Raw genomic sequence first — 20,889 nt, 5'->3', positions numbered from 1 at the left:
ACAGTGGTCCTGTTTTCAAATATTTATTTCAAGTCACAATGGAGTGTTATTTCAGTCACAGTATAATCATTTTGGTAAAAACAGTATTTTGGTCACTGGGTTTAGTTGATTTTTCATTTAAATATCGAAATCATGTTAGTTTAGGACACGATGAGGAGGAGATGGAGTGACGACTGAATCAGCCGTCCTTTGACCGTCTCAAAATATTTGCAAATGCACAACAGAAATGATCAAACGGAGCTTCCCGTGATATTTAAGACGTTCCACACATTTACAGTCTGGAATCCAAGGTCCCGACAAGGGCCCAGCTCCCTTTTCCTTCCAAAATTGGTAAATCATACTTAAAACACCCTGTCAGTCTTTCCCTGTGTTAATGAATCAAAACGAAAGGGAAAATAAAGTAGATGTTGCTTCAATTATATATAATATATATAAATGAAAATGTCCCTCAAAATCAATAAGATAAAAATAAATCACTTGCAAATCAGAAGTTGCTATAAAAGATTCACGATTACAGGGAATGTGTCAGAAATCTGCTTTAAATCCATTTTATCCCATCACATGAGTGTATATATATATATATATGTATATATACTGTGTATATGCACGCCAGCTAAGCTATTTCAGAAGTACAGTATGTGCTTGTGAAAGGCACTTCAATACAAGTGGAAGTGAAGTATCCTGTATACTCGAGACTCACTAGTGTGTGTTTTTCCACGGTTACACTGTCCTTGTGGTATCTAAGTTACACATGTTTATTTACGTACAATGAATGTTTTAATGCCCCTCCCTGTCATTCTACTGCATATAAGTACTGCCTACTCAGTATTTCTTAATGCCCTGCACGAAATTGAATAGTTGTATCTATCTGCCCTCTGGAATATTTGTGAGATTCAACGCGGTTCGTTCTAAAACCGCGGCGGAAACGGGGAGGCTAGAAAAGGTGCTGCTGTGCTTGGCGCCTCGAATGAACGTCCACTTTTGGCTTAAAAGCCACAGGCTGCATTGGTCCGGGGGGCCGGGGAACCCCCCGGTGCATGAGGTATTATCTAAAAAATCTTGGAAAAAAATAAAAAAAATGGACAATCTTAAAGGAATCTTTTCCTACATTTTGCAGGAAAAATAAGTAAAATTGAAAAACAATCACAAAAAATGAGAATATACTTGCCGCCAGTAAATGCCTTTCGTTAAACTACATTATCAAGTTTTTTTTTTCCCAATGAAAAGTGTTTTTCCATTTTGATGGCGAGGTTTTGGTGAACCCCCATGTTTTAGGGTTGAACCCCAAGTATACAGCGTACTGTAACCATGCGAGTGTGACGGTGAGCATACAGTGTATCAGTGCAGAGCAGGACTGGTTATACAGTGCTGGGTGGAGGTGAGGAGGGGCAGCAGGCGCTTTTAGGAAACGCAAATCCCTTAGAGAGCAAAATCACATAAAGAGGAAAACTGATATTTTGCATTTTGTTTGCCAAGCGGCCACGGCCTGCTGCTCCTCAGCCTCAGTCACGACTAACTCTGAAGATATATTGCACATGTCATGGCCCCGACTCATCCAAGGATCTCGATGGTCTCCGTGGAGATGGGAAGGTGAGATGTTGGTGTGTTCCGGGGCCTCCCGCCTGGGCGCGGCTCCTAGGCTTCCCCACACAGGGGCGCCGTCTCGCCCATGTTGACCGGCTCGGGCAGCCGCATCTCCGGCGTCTCCTCCACCTTCGCAAACGAAAAGGACCGCTCAAGTTATTTTCCTTTATCTTCCGAGACCCGACGGCTTCCCGGGGTTTCGCCGTCACCTGCTGGAGTCGTTCGTCGGCCGCCGGCGTGATTTCCAGAATGGTCTCCTTGTAGCGGAAGCTCCTGTCCGTGCTCTTCTTCAGGCCTTTGGCAGCCTGCTGCTGCTGCTGCTGCTGCTGCTGAAGGGCCATCTTCTTCTCTGTTTGCCCAAGTCATGCAGTCATGTTAGCATCGGCGACGCGTGAAGAAGAATCCGCCTTTAGTTATCTCATGGAACTAAGAATAAAAGGTCTAGGACTATTTCTAGGGAGGGATGAAAAAAAAATAAAGCGTCCCATTTTAAATGTTTCTCGTTTCTTCGTTTTGACCGACGGCCACCGAAGGGTTGAGGCAATCAGCCTCCTGGCCTCTTCCTCAGCGTACGTTTCCAGACGCCGGCTTTTACACTAATTACTGTCACAACACGGCGAATGCACGCCTCAGTTGCCATGGTTACGCTTCATTAATACCATCATTTCACGTGACTCGCGGAGCTCGGGAGCATTCGTTTATTGCTCCTTGAAAGCGGGCGAGGACTCTTTCCAATGTCCCGCCTCTATCAGCGTTCTTTCAAGGCCGCGGTCGGCCAGGATCGACCCGCCGCTTCAGATATCACCCGAACATCAAACATTGCAGAATCTACTAGTCGTCGTCTTCTGATACTTTCAGCCGTTCCCTTAAGGAGGAGCCTCAGCTGCTCATCTTCTTCCTTCTAACCCTCTCCTCTCACACCAAACACCTTCCCCTCCTCTTTCCCTCCGTCCATAAACCTCCTCTCTGATCTGCCACCCTCAGCTTCCTTCTACCCAGAGCTTCACCATCCCTCCCTGGTCCATGTCTGAAGCTCCTCAGGCTCACGTCTTCTCCACCAACATCTAACATGTGAAGGACACACGCATGTTCCTCTCCCTCCTCCTCACTGACAGAGAGGAACCTCAACATCTTCATCTCTTGCGCCTTGGCGTCTAAATCACACTACATGGCTGCTCTTTATACACACACACATATATATATGCACACATGTATACAGTATATATACATATATAAACATGCATGTATGTGTGTATACAAACACAAACACACATATATATATGCATTTATATACATATATGTCTGTATACATACACACACACACACACAAATACACATTTTTTAATACATTTAAATACCCATTTTTAAAAATGTTACAAATGTTTGTAGAAGTGAAATTTCAGATTATCTTTTAATTACTTGGATGTTGCCGCAGCTCCTCCATGGGACGACAATCTGTGTTTTAAGACCCCAGACCTGTGTGGCTTTATGCAACCAGACTGTATGTGTGTGTGTGTGTGTGTGTGTGTGTTCATACCTGTCACTGAGAGGTGTCGTTGGAGACCAGGTCTGAGCAGCTTCCACACTTTCATGGGGGTCGAGGTCTGGTCTCCGGACGACGGCGTCTTTTTGGGGGTGGGTTTCACGGCGGGGGTCTCTGTAGTCCCGGCCCTCCGAACGGGAATCCGGCTCACGTGAGGCTGTAACTCGCACCTGGACGGGTGACAGAAGGGTTAGCGTCCGCCTCCGCCGACCTCCAAAGCACAGAAACACATGATGGTTTTGTTTTTTTGCCCGAACTCGTCACCCACATGACGGAGATTCATGCACGTCCTGGTCCAGGGATACAGAACCTACACAACTGCACCGCGCAGCCATGGAAATAAAAAGAAAACGTTGGAAAATCAAACGGCGATCGGGCCCTCGGGCGACCCTCAGCCCTGCGGGGAACCGCCGGACGAACCGGCGGAGAAGGCAAACTGACTAGAAACAGGCTGCGTTGCTCAGTTCAGGCCCTTTTTCACGGGATGGAAATCTGATTGCAGGAATCACTGATGTGGTTTTTTTCACGACACCACTGCCTCCATCTCAGCTTACAGCGCTCTTGTCCGTTTAATATTTACATTTCTACATCCTCCAGGACTCCTCACTTACTTCATTTTACTACCCACATTTCTTTCTGCACACCTGTTATCTCTACAACCAGACATTTCTTTTCATTTATTTTACACAGTCCAATATTTGTCTGTATCTACATCCTTTATTTGCACATTTATTTCTATGATTAATGTTTGCACACTTTTCGACGTGCCAATGCTGCCGTTTCCCCGTCGTGAGATCAATAAAGTCTATCTGGTCTTATTCTAGCGTAAAATGTCCTGTCAGATGTGCTTCTTTAGCATGCGATTGTCCGTTTTTTGCGGTCAAACGAGCCCAAAGCCGACCGTACGCGAGAAAAGCCGTCGAGGCAAAACAACACGAGTGCAAATCTCGTCACGTGCCGGCGTCACACTCGGAATATATCGTCGGCTTCCTGTCGGGACTCACTTGCTCAGTTTGACGGAGGACAGGATGTGTTCGGGCCCCGGGTCTTTGGTCGTCTGCCACAGATGGGAGATACCACAGTCAGGATTATCTGGAGACGGCGCGGGGCGAACCGTCTCGGTGCGAGGGGAGCTAACCTCTGTCCGGCCTTTCGCCGAGTGATGGCTGACCGTAAGATGGCGGCCCGCTCTCCCCCCGCGCCCGGCCTGCGCGGGGGGAGGCATTCTGGACCACCCCGCCGATCTGAACGAAGCGGCCTGAAAGTCTGGGCAGCTGAGGCCTGTGGACCAGATGAAGGGACGTAAATACAGGGAACAGGAAGCACAGGACGCCCGGCGTGGGGATTCACAAAAAGTACATTCGTTGCAGATGAGATTTTCCAAGCGAGATGCTGCCAGTTTGGAGATCTCACACACACACACACACACACACACACAGGGTGGAATAGAGCGGAGGACGCACACACGGTAGTTGTGTGACAAAGGGGTACTTTTTATTTCAGAGTGGGTATAAGACAGCAGCACACTCAGTAAGATGCTACACAGACACGCAGTTCTAGAAGGTATAGGAGGTTAGCACCACATGAAGGAAACAGCGACATTTTCAGGAGAAACCCAGCGAGAACGTGGCTGCGCACACATCGTGTCTCCACCTCGGGCTTTTTTTTTCTTTTCTTTTCTTTCTCTCTTTTTTTTTTTTTTTTTTTTTTTGACATACCGGATGAAGGCATAAGAGGCTCCTACCGTGAAAGGGGACACCAAACTTCACAGTGAGAAAGTAGAGCTGCGGCGCAGCAGCCGCGATGTTCAGGCCAAGAGTTTTCACACAGACTACATTAGAGGGTGTAGCTACGTGGAAATCATCCACTTTTCAAGTTTTTATTTTCTAAATCCCCCGGGGAACAAAAAGTGGCGTTTGTGTTTCCGGAGAAGCGCCGTACACTCCCGATACCTCGTATCGCCTTTCCCCATCCGGAGCCGGAGTTTCAGACGCTGTTTTCACACGTTGTTCCCTTTGTTGAATAAAAAATAATAATAACTCCGTCTTCAAAAGGCGCTCGCTGTTTTTGCATGGGCTTTGTGAGTTCACCGGGGAGAGGGTTCTGTCACGGTTGACTTCAGCTCTGAGAGGGTCGCGGGGAGAAAAGAACCTGAATGCTTTGTGTTCTTAATGGACAAGTTAAGGAAACGGCAGGCGGGCTTGAGATCGGGGCGTCCGGGTTGAATAAAAGCGCTCTTGGACAAAAGCATGTCAAAACACCGACCGACCCCGGATGCTCGGCTGAAGCCTCCCGAGGACCCCCGACCCCAAACCACTCAGGCGGCCACGGGTTTTGAAGGAATGTCCACCGGAGCTCCTTAGCTTAAGGCAGGTACAGCAGCGCCTGTTTTCTATTTTGGCTGAGCCATCTGTTATTGTGCATTGTCCCCGACACATACGGCACTGAATAAATGATAATGCCGGAGTCGTCGTATCTAAGGTCCCAGAGAAGTCCGTGGAAGCGACTCCCGTGGAAGCGACTCCACGTCTCACGTGACAGCGTCGCTAGTCTTTAGCACGTTTATGTTTCTGACCTATTGCTCCCGAGCCCGAGGATCGCCGCGCTCACGGCAACAGCGTCGCGGGTGCCGAAATGAAAACGGCGAGCGGCGAATCCAGGTCTGGCGCTTCCTCCGAGGGTTGGACGACATCCCCGAGCGGGAATGCGCGACCGGAACCGCGGCTTTCGGCTAATCCCGCTTCAGATAACCTGTCGCGGTTTAACACCGTCTTTACGTGAAGCTCAAGTGAGGGTGGGTTTTATCACATCGGTGAACGAGTAGATGAGACTTCGAGGTGGATCTCCTGCTACGGTAGGAAGGAACACCACATAAATCCAGGTGTTTGCAAAAGATACGAGAGCAAGGCACGCTATAACCGATAAGTCACACACGCTGGAACGAGCGGCGCGAACGGCGATCCGGCCGAGAAGACGCGCATAAAACCCGCCGAGGTCGGAAGGCTCTTCCTGCACGGCATCATCGGCGTGACCGACATCGCCGCTCGCGTCCAATCCGGCAAGCTGGCACGCTGCGAAGGACGACGACGCCACGGTTCCTCCATGATATTCGCACGAAAACCGAGACGACGGATCGTTTTTTTTCCGGGATAATATCCACTCGGGGCCGCGGCAGAGCCGGCCGCCTTCCGCAAGGAAACGCACAAACACGTTGGAATAAATAACAAACATAATCAACATAGGATATATGATCATTTCAGTACTCTTACCACTTTTAGGAAACATTAAAAACAAGATTTTACTCTTTATTTACACAATAACTTAATAATTATCATTACGCCAACCTTGCCCTGTGTGACTCTTGGGACAATGAACCAATCTAATAATGTCTTATATTATATTGCTAGTTGGATGATTTGATTTCAAACGCATCAAAATCCACTGTGCTTGAAGCCAGTGACGGTCCACCAGAGGGTTTTGGCATCAGGCCACTCCGTGAACACGAGTGTCGGGCCGACGGCGGAATGATACGAACGTCCACGACGAACCGCCGGACTACCGTCGAAAAACAACAAGCGAACAAGAAAAGGGCGGCTTCTGAATCCCTATATGTTGAGGTTTAAGATTAAAAGATTAAAAGCCGCTTTAAATCAGAGCCTGAGCCACGCTCCGCGTCCGACGTCGACAGAAACTGAACCAAAACAAAACGACCCTGTTACTCTTGAACGACCAGAAGCCTAAAGAGACGCACCGAATGGAACGAGCACATCATCCACAGACACAGTACAGTATAAACAGTATAAACAGTAATCGTTAAAAGTTTCACAGCTCTAACATCTGCACGGTAACACGGTTAATCTTCATAGCGGCCACTCCGACACGGGCCGGAACGGCTTTTGTACGTGATCTGCGAGAGGACGTCCCGCTCGTCCCTGGAGAAAATACAGGTGACACGGACTTAGACGCACAATTTAAAAATACCAACCTGTGTGTTTGCCTTGGAGGGGAGAATGTCTAAATGACCTCATGACACAGGACAGCCACACTCGACAAGCACTTTGGAATCAACGGGACATTTGTCGGCACATTTCTCTTTTTTTGTTGTTTTTAAGTCAAGCATATTACTAGCGTTTTGCGCTCGCATATATAATCACAGTCATAAGCAGAGGAAAAACAAGAAATGAAATCAGGGAAACCTTGAGCTAGCACCGGTTATGACACGCACACACACGCGCGCGCGCACACACACACACACACACACACAGGGATTTGCACTCGTGACACACGGGAGCGCCGGCCGGTCGGCTCCGGCGTCCCGTTTCGTTTGCAGTTTGCGGAGTTCGGCGTCACACGCGGGAGCACGAATCCACTCTCACGCGAGGAAGGGCAAGGCTCAGTCCTGGGGCGGCCCGGCGGGGGTGCCGGAGGCGGCGGGCCCCTGGAGCCCCTGGAGGAGCAGCGGGCTCAGCTTGGAGAGCAGCACGGGGCGGGGCAGCGCCTGCAGGGAGGGCAGCAGGGTGGAGAGGCTGGGGGGCTGCAGGGAGTACAGACCTGACATACTGACGGACGCCGGGAGGGGGCAGGAGCCGGACGCGCACACCGACGACGACGAGGACGAGGAGGAGGAAGGGGGTGAGAGCGGAGGGCGGGCGGGGGCGTGGCTGTTGCCGGGGGACCGGAGGATGGAGCGGTGGTGGGGGGGGCGTCTCTTCTCCTGAACTTTAGTTTCTACAGAGACAAACACACACACACACACACACAGGCACACACACGCGTACCAGCTCAGAGACATGCGGGGACCGCGGGGCCTCACAGAGGAAGGAAAATGCCGTGATGTCGGGATGACAGCTTTACCAGGGAGACTCAAGGCTCGTGCTCATCGTTCAGAGGTCGAGGGACACGTGCCGATTGTGGTTGACGTTTAACGTCATGAAAATCTAGAATCGGTAAAAATTCCCACAGTGTAATAAGATAACGGGAAAATAACCTTTTAAAGTAAAATGTTTTCAAAAAGGGCTCTTAAAATAAACAGAAATATCAGCCACGGCAAGCTTTGGATGCAGCATCCCTTTGCTGGTTGCACACCTGGCTAATTTATTGGCGTCGTATATCAGCTACGTGTTTTTCCATCATGATTTTCCCTTTCTTTTCGCTCCTCGGCCTGTGGAGTCCCTCTGGTAGAGCCGTGGAGGAGGCGGGAGGGCGGCGGCAGGGATCATGCTGGGGGTGCGCGGTTGCCGTTTGAAGGAAGAGGCCAATTCCAAACCTCCGGTGTGATTTTCGCGTCGCCGTCCTGGTGACCTAGACAAACACGCCGGCGGCGGCGGCGTTTTTTTTGCAGGAGGAGCAGGAGAAGACCCAGAGAGAGGAGACCGAAAACGTCAGGACCGAAGGTCAGCTTACCCCTGACGGCGCTGAGGGCCTTGTTGCCTCCGCGTCCGCCGGCGTGCTGCGTGTGCGTCCTTGGCGGCGGGCAGCCGAAGGTGAAGCTCGGGGAGCCGTGCATCTTCGGGGAGGGCGTCAGGCTGCTGCTGCTCTGGCTGTTGCAGCGAACCCGGCCGATGGAGTTCTCCGACGCCGAGCCCGTCAGGCAGCTGCAAAGTGTTCACAGTTAAGCCCTGCGTCGGGTTCTGGTCGGGACGATCACGACGCAGCAGTATTTAAGAAGCAGCGGGGCGAGAAAAATCACATCTCTGTCGTCGTCATAACGCAGGTCACACACCATCATGTTTTTCAGTAGTAACTATTAGTGCTGTCACATGAACAAAAGACTTCTTCTTCTTCTTCTTCTTCTTCTTTCGGCTTTTCCCTTCAGGTGTCGCCACAGCGAGTCAACCTTCTCCATCTAACCCTATTCTCTGGATCCTCCTCTCTCACCAACTACCTTCATATCTTCTCTCACTACGTCCATCAATCTTCTCTTTGGTCTTCCTCCAGACCTCTTGCCTGGCAGCTCCAATTCCAGCATCCGTCTACCAATATATTCTCTATCCCTCCTCGGTCCATGACCCAACCATCTCAGTCTGGCTTCTCTGACCTTCTCTCCAAAACATCTAACATGTGCCGTTCCTCTGATAGACTCATTCCTGATCCTCTCCATCCTGGTCACTCCCAAAGAGAACCTCAACATCTTCATCTCTGCAACCTCTAGTTCTGCCTGCTGTCTTTTGGTCATTGGAACAGTCATATTAACGAGAGACTAAATGAATAATGTTCACTTTGGTTTTTTCCCTCAAAATGGTGAGACCACAGTGGGCAGGATAGGACCCGAACAGGTCATGAGGTCAGGGAGGGCGTGCAAACTCTCTGACAGGAAGGAACAAACCAGTTCATCATCGTAAACAAATTGTTTCAATATTTTATAGAAAAATCACCAAGACGCACATCATTTGCTTGCCTCGTCAAGCCGTCATGGGATTTTCCACACAGATAATATGTGACACACACACATATGTATGCAGTATATATATATACCTATATATATGTTGATGCTCAAAAGATGGGCCTCGTGCACCAGCTATGTTTCCTCCAGAAACATGAAGCCTTTGGGAATCAGCCTGAGAAACATTTCCTCTTTAACATGGAGCGCGAGTCAAGGTGTGTGTGAACTCACTTGTTGAAGCTCTTCGGCGGAGACGCCTTGCTGCCGTTGTTTTGGATCCTCGCGGGAGGGTGGACGTGGATGTGCGCGCTCGGGCCTTTGGCGTTGCGCACGTGCTTGAGGATCCAGGCCCGCAGATTGGTCAGGCAGCTGTGCTCCGACAGCACCAGGCGGGGCCAGGGGTTGCACTCCGCCATGTCCAGGGCTGAGACGGCCACGGCTCGGCCCACCTGAGGACGCACAGAGGCACAACGTGTTCTACCGGGATCACGCCGCGTCAGACGTTTACATTTAACTTTTAAAGTGCCACCGGCACAGACGACACCTGAGCGACATATATTTACTGACTTTTACTGCGCTGATGCCCCAGATCAGGTTGGCAGCAAGTTAGGCTATGCAGTGTGTGTGTATGTTTGTGTATGTCTTTGTCAAAAAAAAAAAAAAAAACCCTGACTAACCCAAGCTTACTGTTCTGTATATTTCCTGTGCATCGTGTATTTGCAAGTGTATTTGCAGTCCCTATGTTCTCTATTGTAAGTCGCTTTGGATAAAAGCGTCTGCCAAATGCAATGTAATGTAATGTAATTTACTGTGTATAGAGAGAATTAACTGCTTAAGATAGTGTATTGTTTTGAGTTACACACCAAGTTGCATGTTTCACTTGCACTGCCAACACTTTATATTTAGAATCATGTTCACAATAACTCTTTATTGCCAAAAGAAATCCAAATGCACTGTGGACAGCAGAGTAAGAGTTTCATTGTACAGGGAAACACGTTTCCACAATGTACATATGATACTAAACACTTTAAATCTCTCCTGTTGGATGTGTTCATGCTAAAATCACATTTTGCTCGGCACATTTTTCTCTGATTACCTTCATTTCCAGACTATGAGCGCACCTGAATATAAGGCGCTTAAATATAACTCAGTAAATCTACGTGTCCATATATAGGTCGCACTTGTCTAGAAGCTGCAGGTGTCCCTAGTTTTAACACCAGATATTTACTTTACTTTCGATTAAACACATACTGGTAACATTCACAAATACACACTGGAAATGCTTTTTTTTTTCCAAAACAGTGCCTGTAACACGGCTGATGAAGAAGATGAATAATAAATAACCCGAGGAAACATCCGTCCATGCATCCATTTTCTATCCGTGCTTTGTCCTCCTCCAGCTGACGGCTATCTCGGTCTCCTCCTGCGCACTAAAACCATACAAGTCGTCTTCTTCGCTATCGGAATTAAATGGCTTAAGAATTTCCAGTAATATCGTTGGTGACGGTATGACGAGGCTTAATGTTTCGGCGGCGTGAAGCTCAGTAGCCCAAAAAAATCCATAAATTAGTCGCATGGTTGTTTAGGCCGCAGCGCTCAGAGCGTGCGGAGAAAGTCGCTGCTTCTGGTGCGGAAACGACGGTAATTCTCTTGATTGCTTTCAAAGTCATGAGTGCACAGGCGATTGGTCGCTTCCATCACAACACCACTCCGTCCACACACACACACACACACACACACACACACACACACACACACAGCATTGAGTGATCAATATTCTAGAGCAGGGGTCGGGGACCTACGGCTCGCGAGCCAGCCTCTGGCTCTTTGAAAATTTCTTAACAGAAAAATTAATCAATAATTTTACTAATAATGTTACTTTAGAAAAAAAAATTACAGGAATAGCCATCACAAAAAAAAAAATCCACACACATTTTAATCTTAAGATATTTTCACCTGCAACTTTTTGCGCTGGCACGCAACAAAGAGCCAATCCTTTCTGTGCTCCGGTGTGCGGGAGGGTCCCATACCCTAAAAGTCTCATTTTATTGGGTAATTTACAACAGCCTGCACACGTCACTTTGAGGCCAAGAAGTAATATTCCCTCGTTTTTGGTTAGCTTGTTTATGCAGAGTGAACCCTTCTAACCAAGAAGATGACAAAAAGAAAAAATAATGAGGATTACCGTATGTTTCAGCAGGAATGGACAGAAGAATTCGCCTTCGTGGAGAGAGCGGGTCGTGTCTTTTATGCAATGATAACGTTTCATCGATGACGCGTTCAAATCTAAAGCGACACTTTGACACACGCCGTGCCGCATTTGCAGAGAAATATCCGGCGGGAGACGACGGAAAGAAGGCCTGTCGAGAACTCGTGTCCAGAGTGCAGCTAGTCAGCGGCAGCTCCGTGTCTGGGCCAAACCAGGTGATTACAATCCGGCCAGCTTTGCTGCTTCTTTAACAACTGTGAGAAGCGGGAAGCCGTTTACAGATGGCGAAGACGCCAAATCATTCATGCTTGATGTGGCCGACGAGCTTTTTGACGACTTTAAGGATCAAGACAAGATAATCAAAGGGATAAAAGATACGCCTTTCTCAGCAAGAACTGTACATGATCGTACCGTTATGATGTCAAATCAAGTGGAGAAACAACAGGTGAATGATATAAATGCAGCAAAGTATTTTTCAAAGTATGTTGTTCAAAATAAATTCAGTCTTATTGTACTCTAAAATTGTTGGTCTTTCTCTTCCATTTAGCTGTTTTTGGTATTAAAATATACATATGGCTCTCTTAGGATCAGATTTTAAAATACGTGGGTTTTTTGTCTCTCAGTCAAAAAGGTTCCCGACCCCTGTTCTAGAGGGACGAGTCAAATCTGAGTGGCGAGAGAATTACTTGCAGGCAAACATCGCCGGGTTTCCCTCTTACCTGTTCAAATATCTCCGGAGTGTATTTGGGGGGGAAGGACGGCGGCGGGGGGGGCGTCGCCCGTCCATTGTCGTGGCAGGCGGGGGGGATGGCGTTCATCGCCTTCCCTGTGTTGTAGTTGCACTCCAAAGTGTAGCTGGAGCGGAGCGGCGACAGAGAGATGCATTTAGCCACGTCACGACATCGGCCGCCGGAGGGACGACGAGCGTCACGTCCAACCTGTGAAGCAGCCCGATGGCCTTGTGCACCGCCACCCGCCCGCTGCCCTCCTTCGACTGCCCGTCCCTCTTGTCGCGAGCGTACATGTTTTTCTCAGAGAAGTTGCAGCCCAGGAAATCGAAGTGCGCCGAGTTGACGGCGATGAGCCGCGGGTACAGCATGTTCTCCACCTGCGGACACGGGAAGCCCCACGCCTCGGTGACACGTCTGCAGTCCACGCATACCGCCATTAACGTCAGGATGACCCTTTGATTAGATCATCTAAATCACAGTATCTGACGTCGTCTTTCAATCAGAGGATAAATTGCGTGGATCTTCGAGTTCCGCTTGATGCTAGTTTGTGGAATAATTTGTTTATTTTTTTATGATATTTTGAATGAAATTTCTCAAATCATTTCTGGTTATACATTAACTTGTCTCGCGCATTTTTGTGCAATTTTTCATGACTTGTGCCCTTCAAGTGAAGAAGAATTTTATCTGTGCAACGCCGAGTCACGTTTGGTCCGAAGATGCACTCGGTCAACGTTTCCTGAACGCTAAAAAACCTTGGCGGGGCATAAAGACAGGCTTCGATCCTGTAGTATGTAGTCCCTGCTGTAACATCAAATCTTTGTACTTTTTAAGACCTTAAAACACTTTATAGCCTTGACTTTGACACTTTATGGTTTTATTTGTATTTCTTATTTGTATTTCCCTCTTTCCTACTACTATTTATCAGTGTTATGTTTTACTTGAAACTCTGGCACAACAATTTCCTTCAGGATAAATAAAGTTGTTCTAAGTCTTCTAAATGTTAGCGTGAGATAATGGTGACTGGATTAGCGAGTGTGAGTTCACCTGCTGTCCCTCATCAGGAAGGCTATTTCCATACATGAAGCATCCGCGCTTGGAGGCGTGGCCGTGCAGGTCCACGTAGTACGCCACGCCGCCCTCCTGCGGCGGGATCACTTCCGGCTCCTCCTCCTCGGGGGCGGCTCTCTCATCCGAGGCGACGGCGTCCGTCTCCGAGGGGCCGGACGAGCCGTTGCCGTCTCCCTTCCCCGTCTCCGTCGGAACCGGCGCGTTTTCCTCCATTTCCACGGGAACCTCCGGCCGCGGCCGCGGCTTGGCGGCCTTCTCGGCGTTGCGTTGGTTCAGGCTCATTTCCAGGGCGGTCAGCGGAGGAGGCTGGCTCGGGGTGCTGAGGTCCAGGGGGGGAGTCTGAGAGCACGCCGGGCTTCTACAGCGGGAGCCGCTGTGCACGTTGTGCACCCGGTTGTGCGTGTGATGGTAGAGCAGCAGTGTTTTGGCCGCGTAGATGGAGGGGTGCAGCTCGGGGCTGGGGTTCAGGTATTGTCGGTTCAAGTTCACACCCCTGGAGTCGGTCCTAGCAAACACACACACACACACACACACACACACACACACACACACACACACAGATGGTGACAAACCGTTTCTGCCGGCGTTGGAAACAACAACTCTTTCAGCTGAATTAACGGTCTGCCTGTCATGGCGCTTTCAGCTGGATCTCATTGTGCTTCCATGTAAACTACTGGAATGATGGCAGTGGAACTTGCTGGAAAGGTGTGTCAAAATGTGGCCATGTTTTTCATCTCCCATATTTACCAGAAACTGTTCCTTTTTGATTCACTTGTTTGATTCATCTGTCGTATCTTACTGATGTTTTATAGCGGAGGGGGATGAAAACTTCGAAGTTGATTTCTTGGAGATTTTCCGTCGAGTCCTCACTCATTTTCTTAAACATTACATTACATTTGGCAGACGCTTTTATCCAAAGCGACTTACAATAAAGGACACAAGGACTGCAAATAACACTTGCAAATACAAGAACACTATTATTAAACATTATTACACCAATTTATTGTGACTTGCAGATCATTTGTGAATGACTTTTAGACGCGAGTTTGCAATTTCAAAAAGATTTACAAATGGCCAATTTAGTCATGAGGGTCATGTGACAGAAAAGAATCAGGTGAATTCACAAAAAAAAAGTTACTTGTGTGGGTATATATTTTACATACGTGTGTATTCGCACCTATCAGCTCAATTGCTTCATTGAAAATGAATGGCAAATTCATTTTTGCCATTAAAAATGCACCTCCTGTCATGAAGACTCCTTAAAGGCCATCGTCTTTCCGCCCGCCGGGTCTCCTCTCTCCCACCCGAGACAGTTTTTGACTCCGAGCGACGCTCGGAATTTGAGAGATGATTCTCGGCCGAATCGTCGCCGTCACTCGGCGGGCGCTAATCGGCATCATCGCCATGGCAAGCTCACAGCGCCGTCGCTTCGACCGGCCGACCGATTAGACTCCCGCGTCCTTGTTGTTGAACCCGCGCGTGACTGACGTGGACGTTGAATCGGACGCTGTCGCGGTGCCTGAGCGGCGAGGTGCTTTCCAGCCGCTCGAGCAACGAATCCCCGCTGCCGGTCTGATCGATCACGTGATGTAAAACATACCGAAGGACCAACAAACTCCAGGTCACGGTACACGGAGATTCACGGAATACACGAGTGTCCCCGGTGGGCAGGGGGCCGGGAGTTCTGACCTGTAGTGTCCGCGCACGACGCCGTCTGGGTTGAGCATGGGAACCAGCTTGAACACGAACATGCAGCGGAGCGCGTGCGCACGTGGGTCCTCCTTCCTCAGGATGAAGTTGAGGAAGCCGTTGAACACGAAGGAGGAGGGCGTCTCCCCCGGGTGCACTCGGCTGCTGAGGAAGAAAACCTGCGGGGACACCAACACCGCGGCCCGGCTTCAGATTGGGTATCCGAGGCCGCCGACGGTGCCCGTCGTACCCACCGCCGCTCGAACCGACCTTTTTGTTGGCGAACCGGTGAGGCCTGGGAGTGTCCGTGTCGGGGAAGAGCTCCGGCAGGCGAGGCTCTCGCTCCTCTTGCATCCCGCTGCAGTTGGTCACAGTGAGAAGGTCCACCCTGTTGCCGTCCAGGGAGCGGCACAGCACCTCCCGGTGGTAGTACACGCTGTCCGGGGCGCTGGAGGCACACGGCGGCGACGGCGGGATGAGAAGACGTGAATTAGAGAACGCTTCCACACAACGAAAATTGGCGGTGCCGGTTATCAGAGAGCTCACAGGAGCCTTTGTTCCGTAGATCTGAGTGCCCGCACAGGCCGAAAATAAACTCGTCAGTGGAGTAAAACATGTCAGCGACAGGTCTATATTTATAGTGAGGGCGTGCGAAAAGAACAGGACGAGGAGCTGAACCAATATCACTGTAGATCCTTTTTTAATACAGAGAGTGCGAGAAGAAAAAAAAAGGTCGAAATTTACCAAAATGTGCAAAAAGAACTGCTGTTAATCAGCAAAGGTGCATTTAACACCCCAAAATGGAAAGAAGAGGAAATAACCCACAGTCGTACGAAAGGTTTGGAAAATGACCGACCTAAATCTCGATCGAGATATTCTCGGATATTTAAGGAAAAAAAAAAAAAAGATTAAAAGGCACAAACAAAATGTACATTATTCTTGTGCCTACGAACTGCATAAATCAAAAAGCTTTCACAAAAGGCCAAACATGTAATATCAGCGTCAAATCCCGAAACCCGGGAATCGGGAAAACTATCAGTATCAGCGATTTGAACTCCTCGTGCCGCAATGTTTCAACAAAGTTTGGCGGATTTGCCAGAATTTTTAGGCGTTCACCTGCTGGGAGTCAGCTGAGGAGCGTCGGGGAAGCTCTCGTCGATGCGCCGCAGCATCTCCTGGCACTCGGCGTAGGAGAAGGGGTAGCAGAAGGAGAAGTAGGTGGTCGCCCCGCGCACCTCCAGCAGCCGGTGAGTGAAAGACAAGATGAACTGGTTGTCTACAATCTGGACAGACAGAAGTTAAAGACCTATTCCGACCCGCGCGACCTCCGGCTGCCGTCGGGCGTTCGTACCTCAGACGCGGGTCGGTCCCGGATCCTTTCCCACCGGTTCTTGCCGGGTAAAGTGCGTACAAGAGGAGCCATGCCTTGGCTGTAGAGCTTCCTCTGGTTGTTCATGTTCATCACATTGATCTTGAGTAACTTTCCAGGCGCGGCCCCGCGGACACTGAAGTGAAACCAGGACCTAAACCAAAGGAGAAGCGTCGCAGGTCACTAAACAAAGCGATCCGACGCGTTTTATTTAAATTACAGATCGGTTAAGCGTCCCGTCAGTGAGCGCGACCCGACACGGAGCTCCCGGAGAGTTCCACCGTCACCTCAGAAAGGAAGTCACCTGTTTCCGTTCTCGTGTTCTGTGCCGGCACAGTCCGGCCGCGTCCACACGTTGAACTCGTAGTCGGGGCTCGGGGCGGACAGGGCGCCGGGCGCGGCGTCCGACGGGCTGGTGTTGCCCTTCTCCGCCTTCTCCACCCGGGCCAGGTTCCCCGAGTCGAACTTGGAGCTGAACACCACGTTGCCAAAGCGAGCCTCCATCGCCGTTCCCCTCGCTCCGGCCCTCGGGTGTTTAGCGGCGGGACGTTAAACACCTTTCGAGACAAAACAAAACAAAAAAAGCTGATCCAAAGCTACCATTGGTGAGGCGGGCGGAGGGCGGATGAGAGAAATAAGCTCAAATTGAATTATCTGATACAGTCACTTCAAATCCTGACTCATCCTGGCTGTTACAGTGCAACGGCGTGACAGCTTGGCTCATAATAACTCAAGAAAGACGCTGAGTGCGGGCGGGACGAAACAGAGAGGGACGACATTGGCGTACTTCAACTGGCGCTTCAGAAACCCCCGTCCCAACAAGCTGCCATGTTAGTGGACGGTTACCAGGCCACATCACTTCTCAAACAAACCCACTATGATGTAACCCAGGCTTTGCTGGATGCATTGCTTCCATGTTGCAAGTCACTTTAAAGAAACCGACGGCGAACTGTGGGTGAGAGACAAAATGCAATCTTCAAAGTAACACGGAATAAGGACAGTGGCGCGAATGCATTGAAGAAATAAAGCATAATATGTCCCTCTGAGGTGAAATGAAGCAAAGGAGCCATGTAAACAATCCCACAGAACTGGGGGATATTTGTACTTGAGCAAAGTGTGCAGTGCAAATGCACTCGTTTGCACTAGCTGATGGAAAGCATTGCACACTGTCAATATATATTCAAAAAATAAAGCTAGAAAAAAACAATTTTTACGTTTCTTGCGTTTGTGAAATCATCGATGTGGTTTAAATCCCTTTTAGCAAAGACCGTGCCGACACCGAACAGCGACGACCCGAGGTCATCCAAAAGAATACAGCTCCGGTTCAAAACAAGACATTTCCTCGCATGCATGACCGAAAAAAATAGGCATTTATGAGTTTAAAATGCACATTTTTGAATGACCTACCGTGTCATGTCTGCGCTCCCGTCCAGCGAAGCGCAACAATGGCTGCTGTTCGATTTCAGTTGAAGCTAAAGGGGCGACAACAACAGCGGCTCAACGGAGGAATTAGCTTCGAGAAAAACAGGCGGATGTCAACAAACTGGTCTGCAAGGCTTACGGACGCACGGAAGAGTTAAATGTGACCTAAAATCTTGCGGTGCTTGGGCAGCTTGCGGTGCGCGGTGTGCGGGAGACGTCGGGAATGTTGCGGTTGACAGCAGCCTGCGTTTCCAAGCAACTGATGCTAACTTGGCTAACGTTACCAAACTGCCGGTCGCGGCGGATCAAAAACGTCGGTATCGTCGGGATGTGCGCGGTTTTTACGACGTCACATCGTCTGCGGATTATTTTCGCCACGTCTTCCACGCGTGTCGACAAATGCACGGTCTTTTAAGGAGCTATTTCCCGATCGATGTCCATTTTTGTTTCCACCGTCCTTCCCAACCCCTCGATCCATCTGTGAACGATGCGTTCAGGTGCGTCTGTAAAAACGCACTCTTACTACAAATGTCCTTTTTGTCACGTTTAAACCGATCCTAAATTCCGCTGGGTGATATCATTTGGGTTTTATGTTTTGTTTTACAAATACTCTATCCAAATCCTGCTGCTTTAAGTTGTAAAAATGCATTTTCTAACACATAGTCTGCTATTGTTATTTGCGTATTCATGCAAAGTGTAAAAAATCCGGGCCAGTTGTAAACACGCCAATCAAGCTGGAAATAAGCAGTAAATGCAGAACGACAACAAAAACCCAATTAGACAGAACATAAACCCTAACAACATGAACACGGGGCCCCGTGTTTGTAATTATATCCCCTAAAGCTCGAAAGTTAACAGCTTTAGAGGTCTCCCTCCCCCTTCCCTCCGTCCTCAACGATTTTATTCCGAAATGAGAGATGGCCCTGCGTAAACTTGTCGAGCCATAACGCACATGTTCAGATTTATCACATTAATAATGTCACCGTGACTTGTTTCAACAATGCAGGAGGGCTAGAGATTTTATACCAGAGTTTCTGTAAACATTAGCATTTGTTCTCCTCTGCTCTCTATTTACATTCTGTCTCTTTTTTTCCCACGTGAATAACTGTTTGGGTTTGAGAATTAGAAGCCTTCCACGCAAGTGTGTTTTTTTTTTTTTGACACGCAAAGAAGAGGAGGGCCTCCTTTCAGCAGCTGACAGATTAACTTTGAAGGCCCTGAAATGCAACATCAGATGTAAAATAAGAGTCTGAGAGCCGGATTGAATGGCAAAGTTGGTGCCCGTTTGACGGACACCTTTACGCACGTCGGGTCCTGTGAGTAAAGATCTCTCCTGCAGAGCAGGAGGCGACGTCTTTTGCAGACGACACTCCCACAGGAGGCCACAAGAGGGCAGCGAAGCCTTTCTGCTGACCTTCTCCTCGATCCAGCGGGCCGTCGGGTCAGGTGTCAGGTGTTGGTGCCAGCAGAGCCAGAAGAGGATGTCGAACCTTCAACCATCCTTCTACTGTCAGGGTGGCTCTTCAGAGAACAGGAAAGATTCAAAAGGATGTTTTTGTTTGTTTTTTTTAAATTCCTTCACATCCCCCTAGCATCACGGTGACGCTAATGGAGCGCTTTATTTATTCATGGATTCATCTGATTATTTATCCATTCATTATCTAAACCGCTCCTGCGGCGGTCAGGGTGGCGGCGTCTGTCCCGGCCGTCACGGGGTGAGAGGCGGATTCGCCCCGAGCCGCCACATGTGGAGACACCCAACCGTTCACACGTCTCCAGTCAAGCTCCCGCATGTGTTCGGGCTGCGGGAGGAACCCAGAAGACCCGGACCAACCCCACGAACACACCGGAAGAACACGGAGACGCCACACTGGTCCAACCGGGGACCTTCTCAGGACCTCCGCTTCCTCAACGTGGTGGGTTTATAAGAGCGTCGCGGCAGAATCTGCGAGAATTGCCTTCAAAAAAGAGGCTAAAACTTTATTTGCAGGAGAACTCTGTTCTAGTGTTGATAGATTTCACCGCCGTGGTGGAGAAGATTACATTTTGTCAGATGACCTCAGCGGTTCACCGGGCTCTACCTTTAACAAAATGCTTCCTTTGACTGGGAGTAATTCACAAAAGATGCTTGAGTTTCCCTTGACATCCACACAAAAGGGTGTCAACCTATACAGTGCTTTCTTCACACTTATTATTTCATCATTATTATCATTTTTTACACTATAAATAGATAATTAATGAACGATATGTACGTTAGATGTAAAGATATAATTAATTACATGGTGTCTTGCCCGAGGATCATATTGACATGCAGAAGCCGGGGATTGAACCTCCAACCTTCAGACCGGAGGGACGTCCATCGTCTGGCGGAGCTGCGATAAACCACCCCGGAGTCTGAAACTACAACAAAACCAAAACATATTTCATGAAAATCAGCCCAAATCCTCCAGAACGATCCAATCATTTCCAAGAACACAATCTGAAATAAACAAAGACACTGAAAGATACGACTCCGAAAGCCATGACTTCAAACAGAAGACAGAGATCAGCCCTCTTTGATTCCACAAATCTTGTTATTTTTGTCGGTAATTTCAGATAATAGCTAAAATCTTTGCTTTAATTTAACTTTAACTTTTGCAATTCTTCAAAACAGAAATATGAAAAGCGGGATTGCATTTTTCAAAAAACGCCCATCTTTTGATGGATTTTGCTGTTAATTATCAGCAAAATAAAAAAAGAAGTCAACTTTAGGGGCGGAGATTTGGATAAGTGGATTATTTGACTCTTTTCTTAATTTGATTACTATTATTATGGTGGTTTGATAAATGGCAAACATCATGAGGGCGGGGGGGGCGGGGGGGGGGCGCACACCCAGACACTCATGGAGGAGGA

General features: G+C 48.8%; 1 protein-coding gene across 3 annotated transcripts; it reads right to left on the bottom strand.

Moving 5' to 3' along the window:
• Positions 1-7: 7 nt before the first annotated feature.
• On the bottom strand, positions 8-18,478 carry agbl5 (AGBL carboxypeptidase 5). Of its 3 annotated transcripts, none has more exons than XM_086166890.1 (17): positions 17,983-18,478; positions 16,880-17,132; positions 16,558-16,729; positions 16,323-16,489; positions 15,477-15,654; positions 15,207-15,385; positions 13,494-14,022; positions 12,657-12,826; positions 12,438-12,573; positions 9,741-9,958; positions 8,531-8,721; positions 7,679-7,855; positions 4,266-4,408; positions 4,132-4,184; positions 3,122-3,297; positions 1,794-1,933; positions 8-1,713 (listed from the first exon to the last, which is right to left on the bottom strand). In XM_086166890.1, exons 2-17 carry the CDS (start codon positions 17,077-17,079, stop codon positions 1,636-1,638), a joined length of 2,907 nt encoding a protein of 968 aa, XP_086023016.1. In that variant the 5' UTR covers positions 17,080-17,132; positions 17,983-18,478; the 3' UTR covers positions 8-1,635. The 3 variants fall into 3 exon arrangements, with proteins under 3 accessions (XP_086023016.1, XP_086023015.1, XP_086023014.1); XM_086166889.1 differs by having other exon boundaries at positions 4,132-4,408; positions 17,983-18,047; positions 18,145-18,463; XM_086166888.1 differs by having other exon boundaries at positions 4,132-4,408; positions 17,983-18,047; positions 18,163-18,463.
• Between the last annotated feature and the right edge of the window lie 2,411 nt (positions 18,479-20,889).

This window comes from Fistularia commersonii, chromosome 20 (genome assembly GCF_037954325.1).
Source record: "Fistularia commersonii isolate RoL2024-O1a breed Wild chromosome 20, RoL_Fcom_v1.0, whole genome shotgun sequence".
NCBI classification, from domain to species: Eukaryota; Metazoa; Chordata; class Actinopteri; order Syngnathiformes; family Fistulariidae; genus Fistularia; species Fistularia commersonii.
Note: the sequence above shows the minus strand (reverse complement) of the source record. Positions and strands in the feature narration are given on the sequence as shown.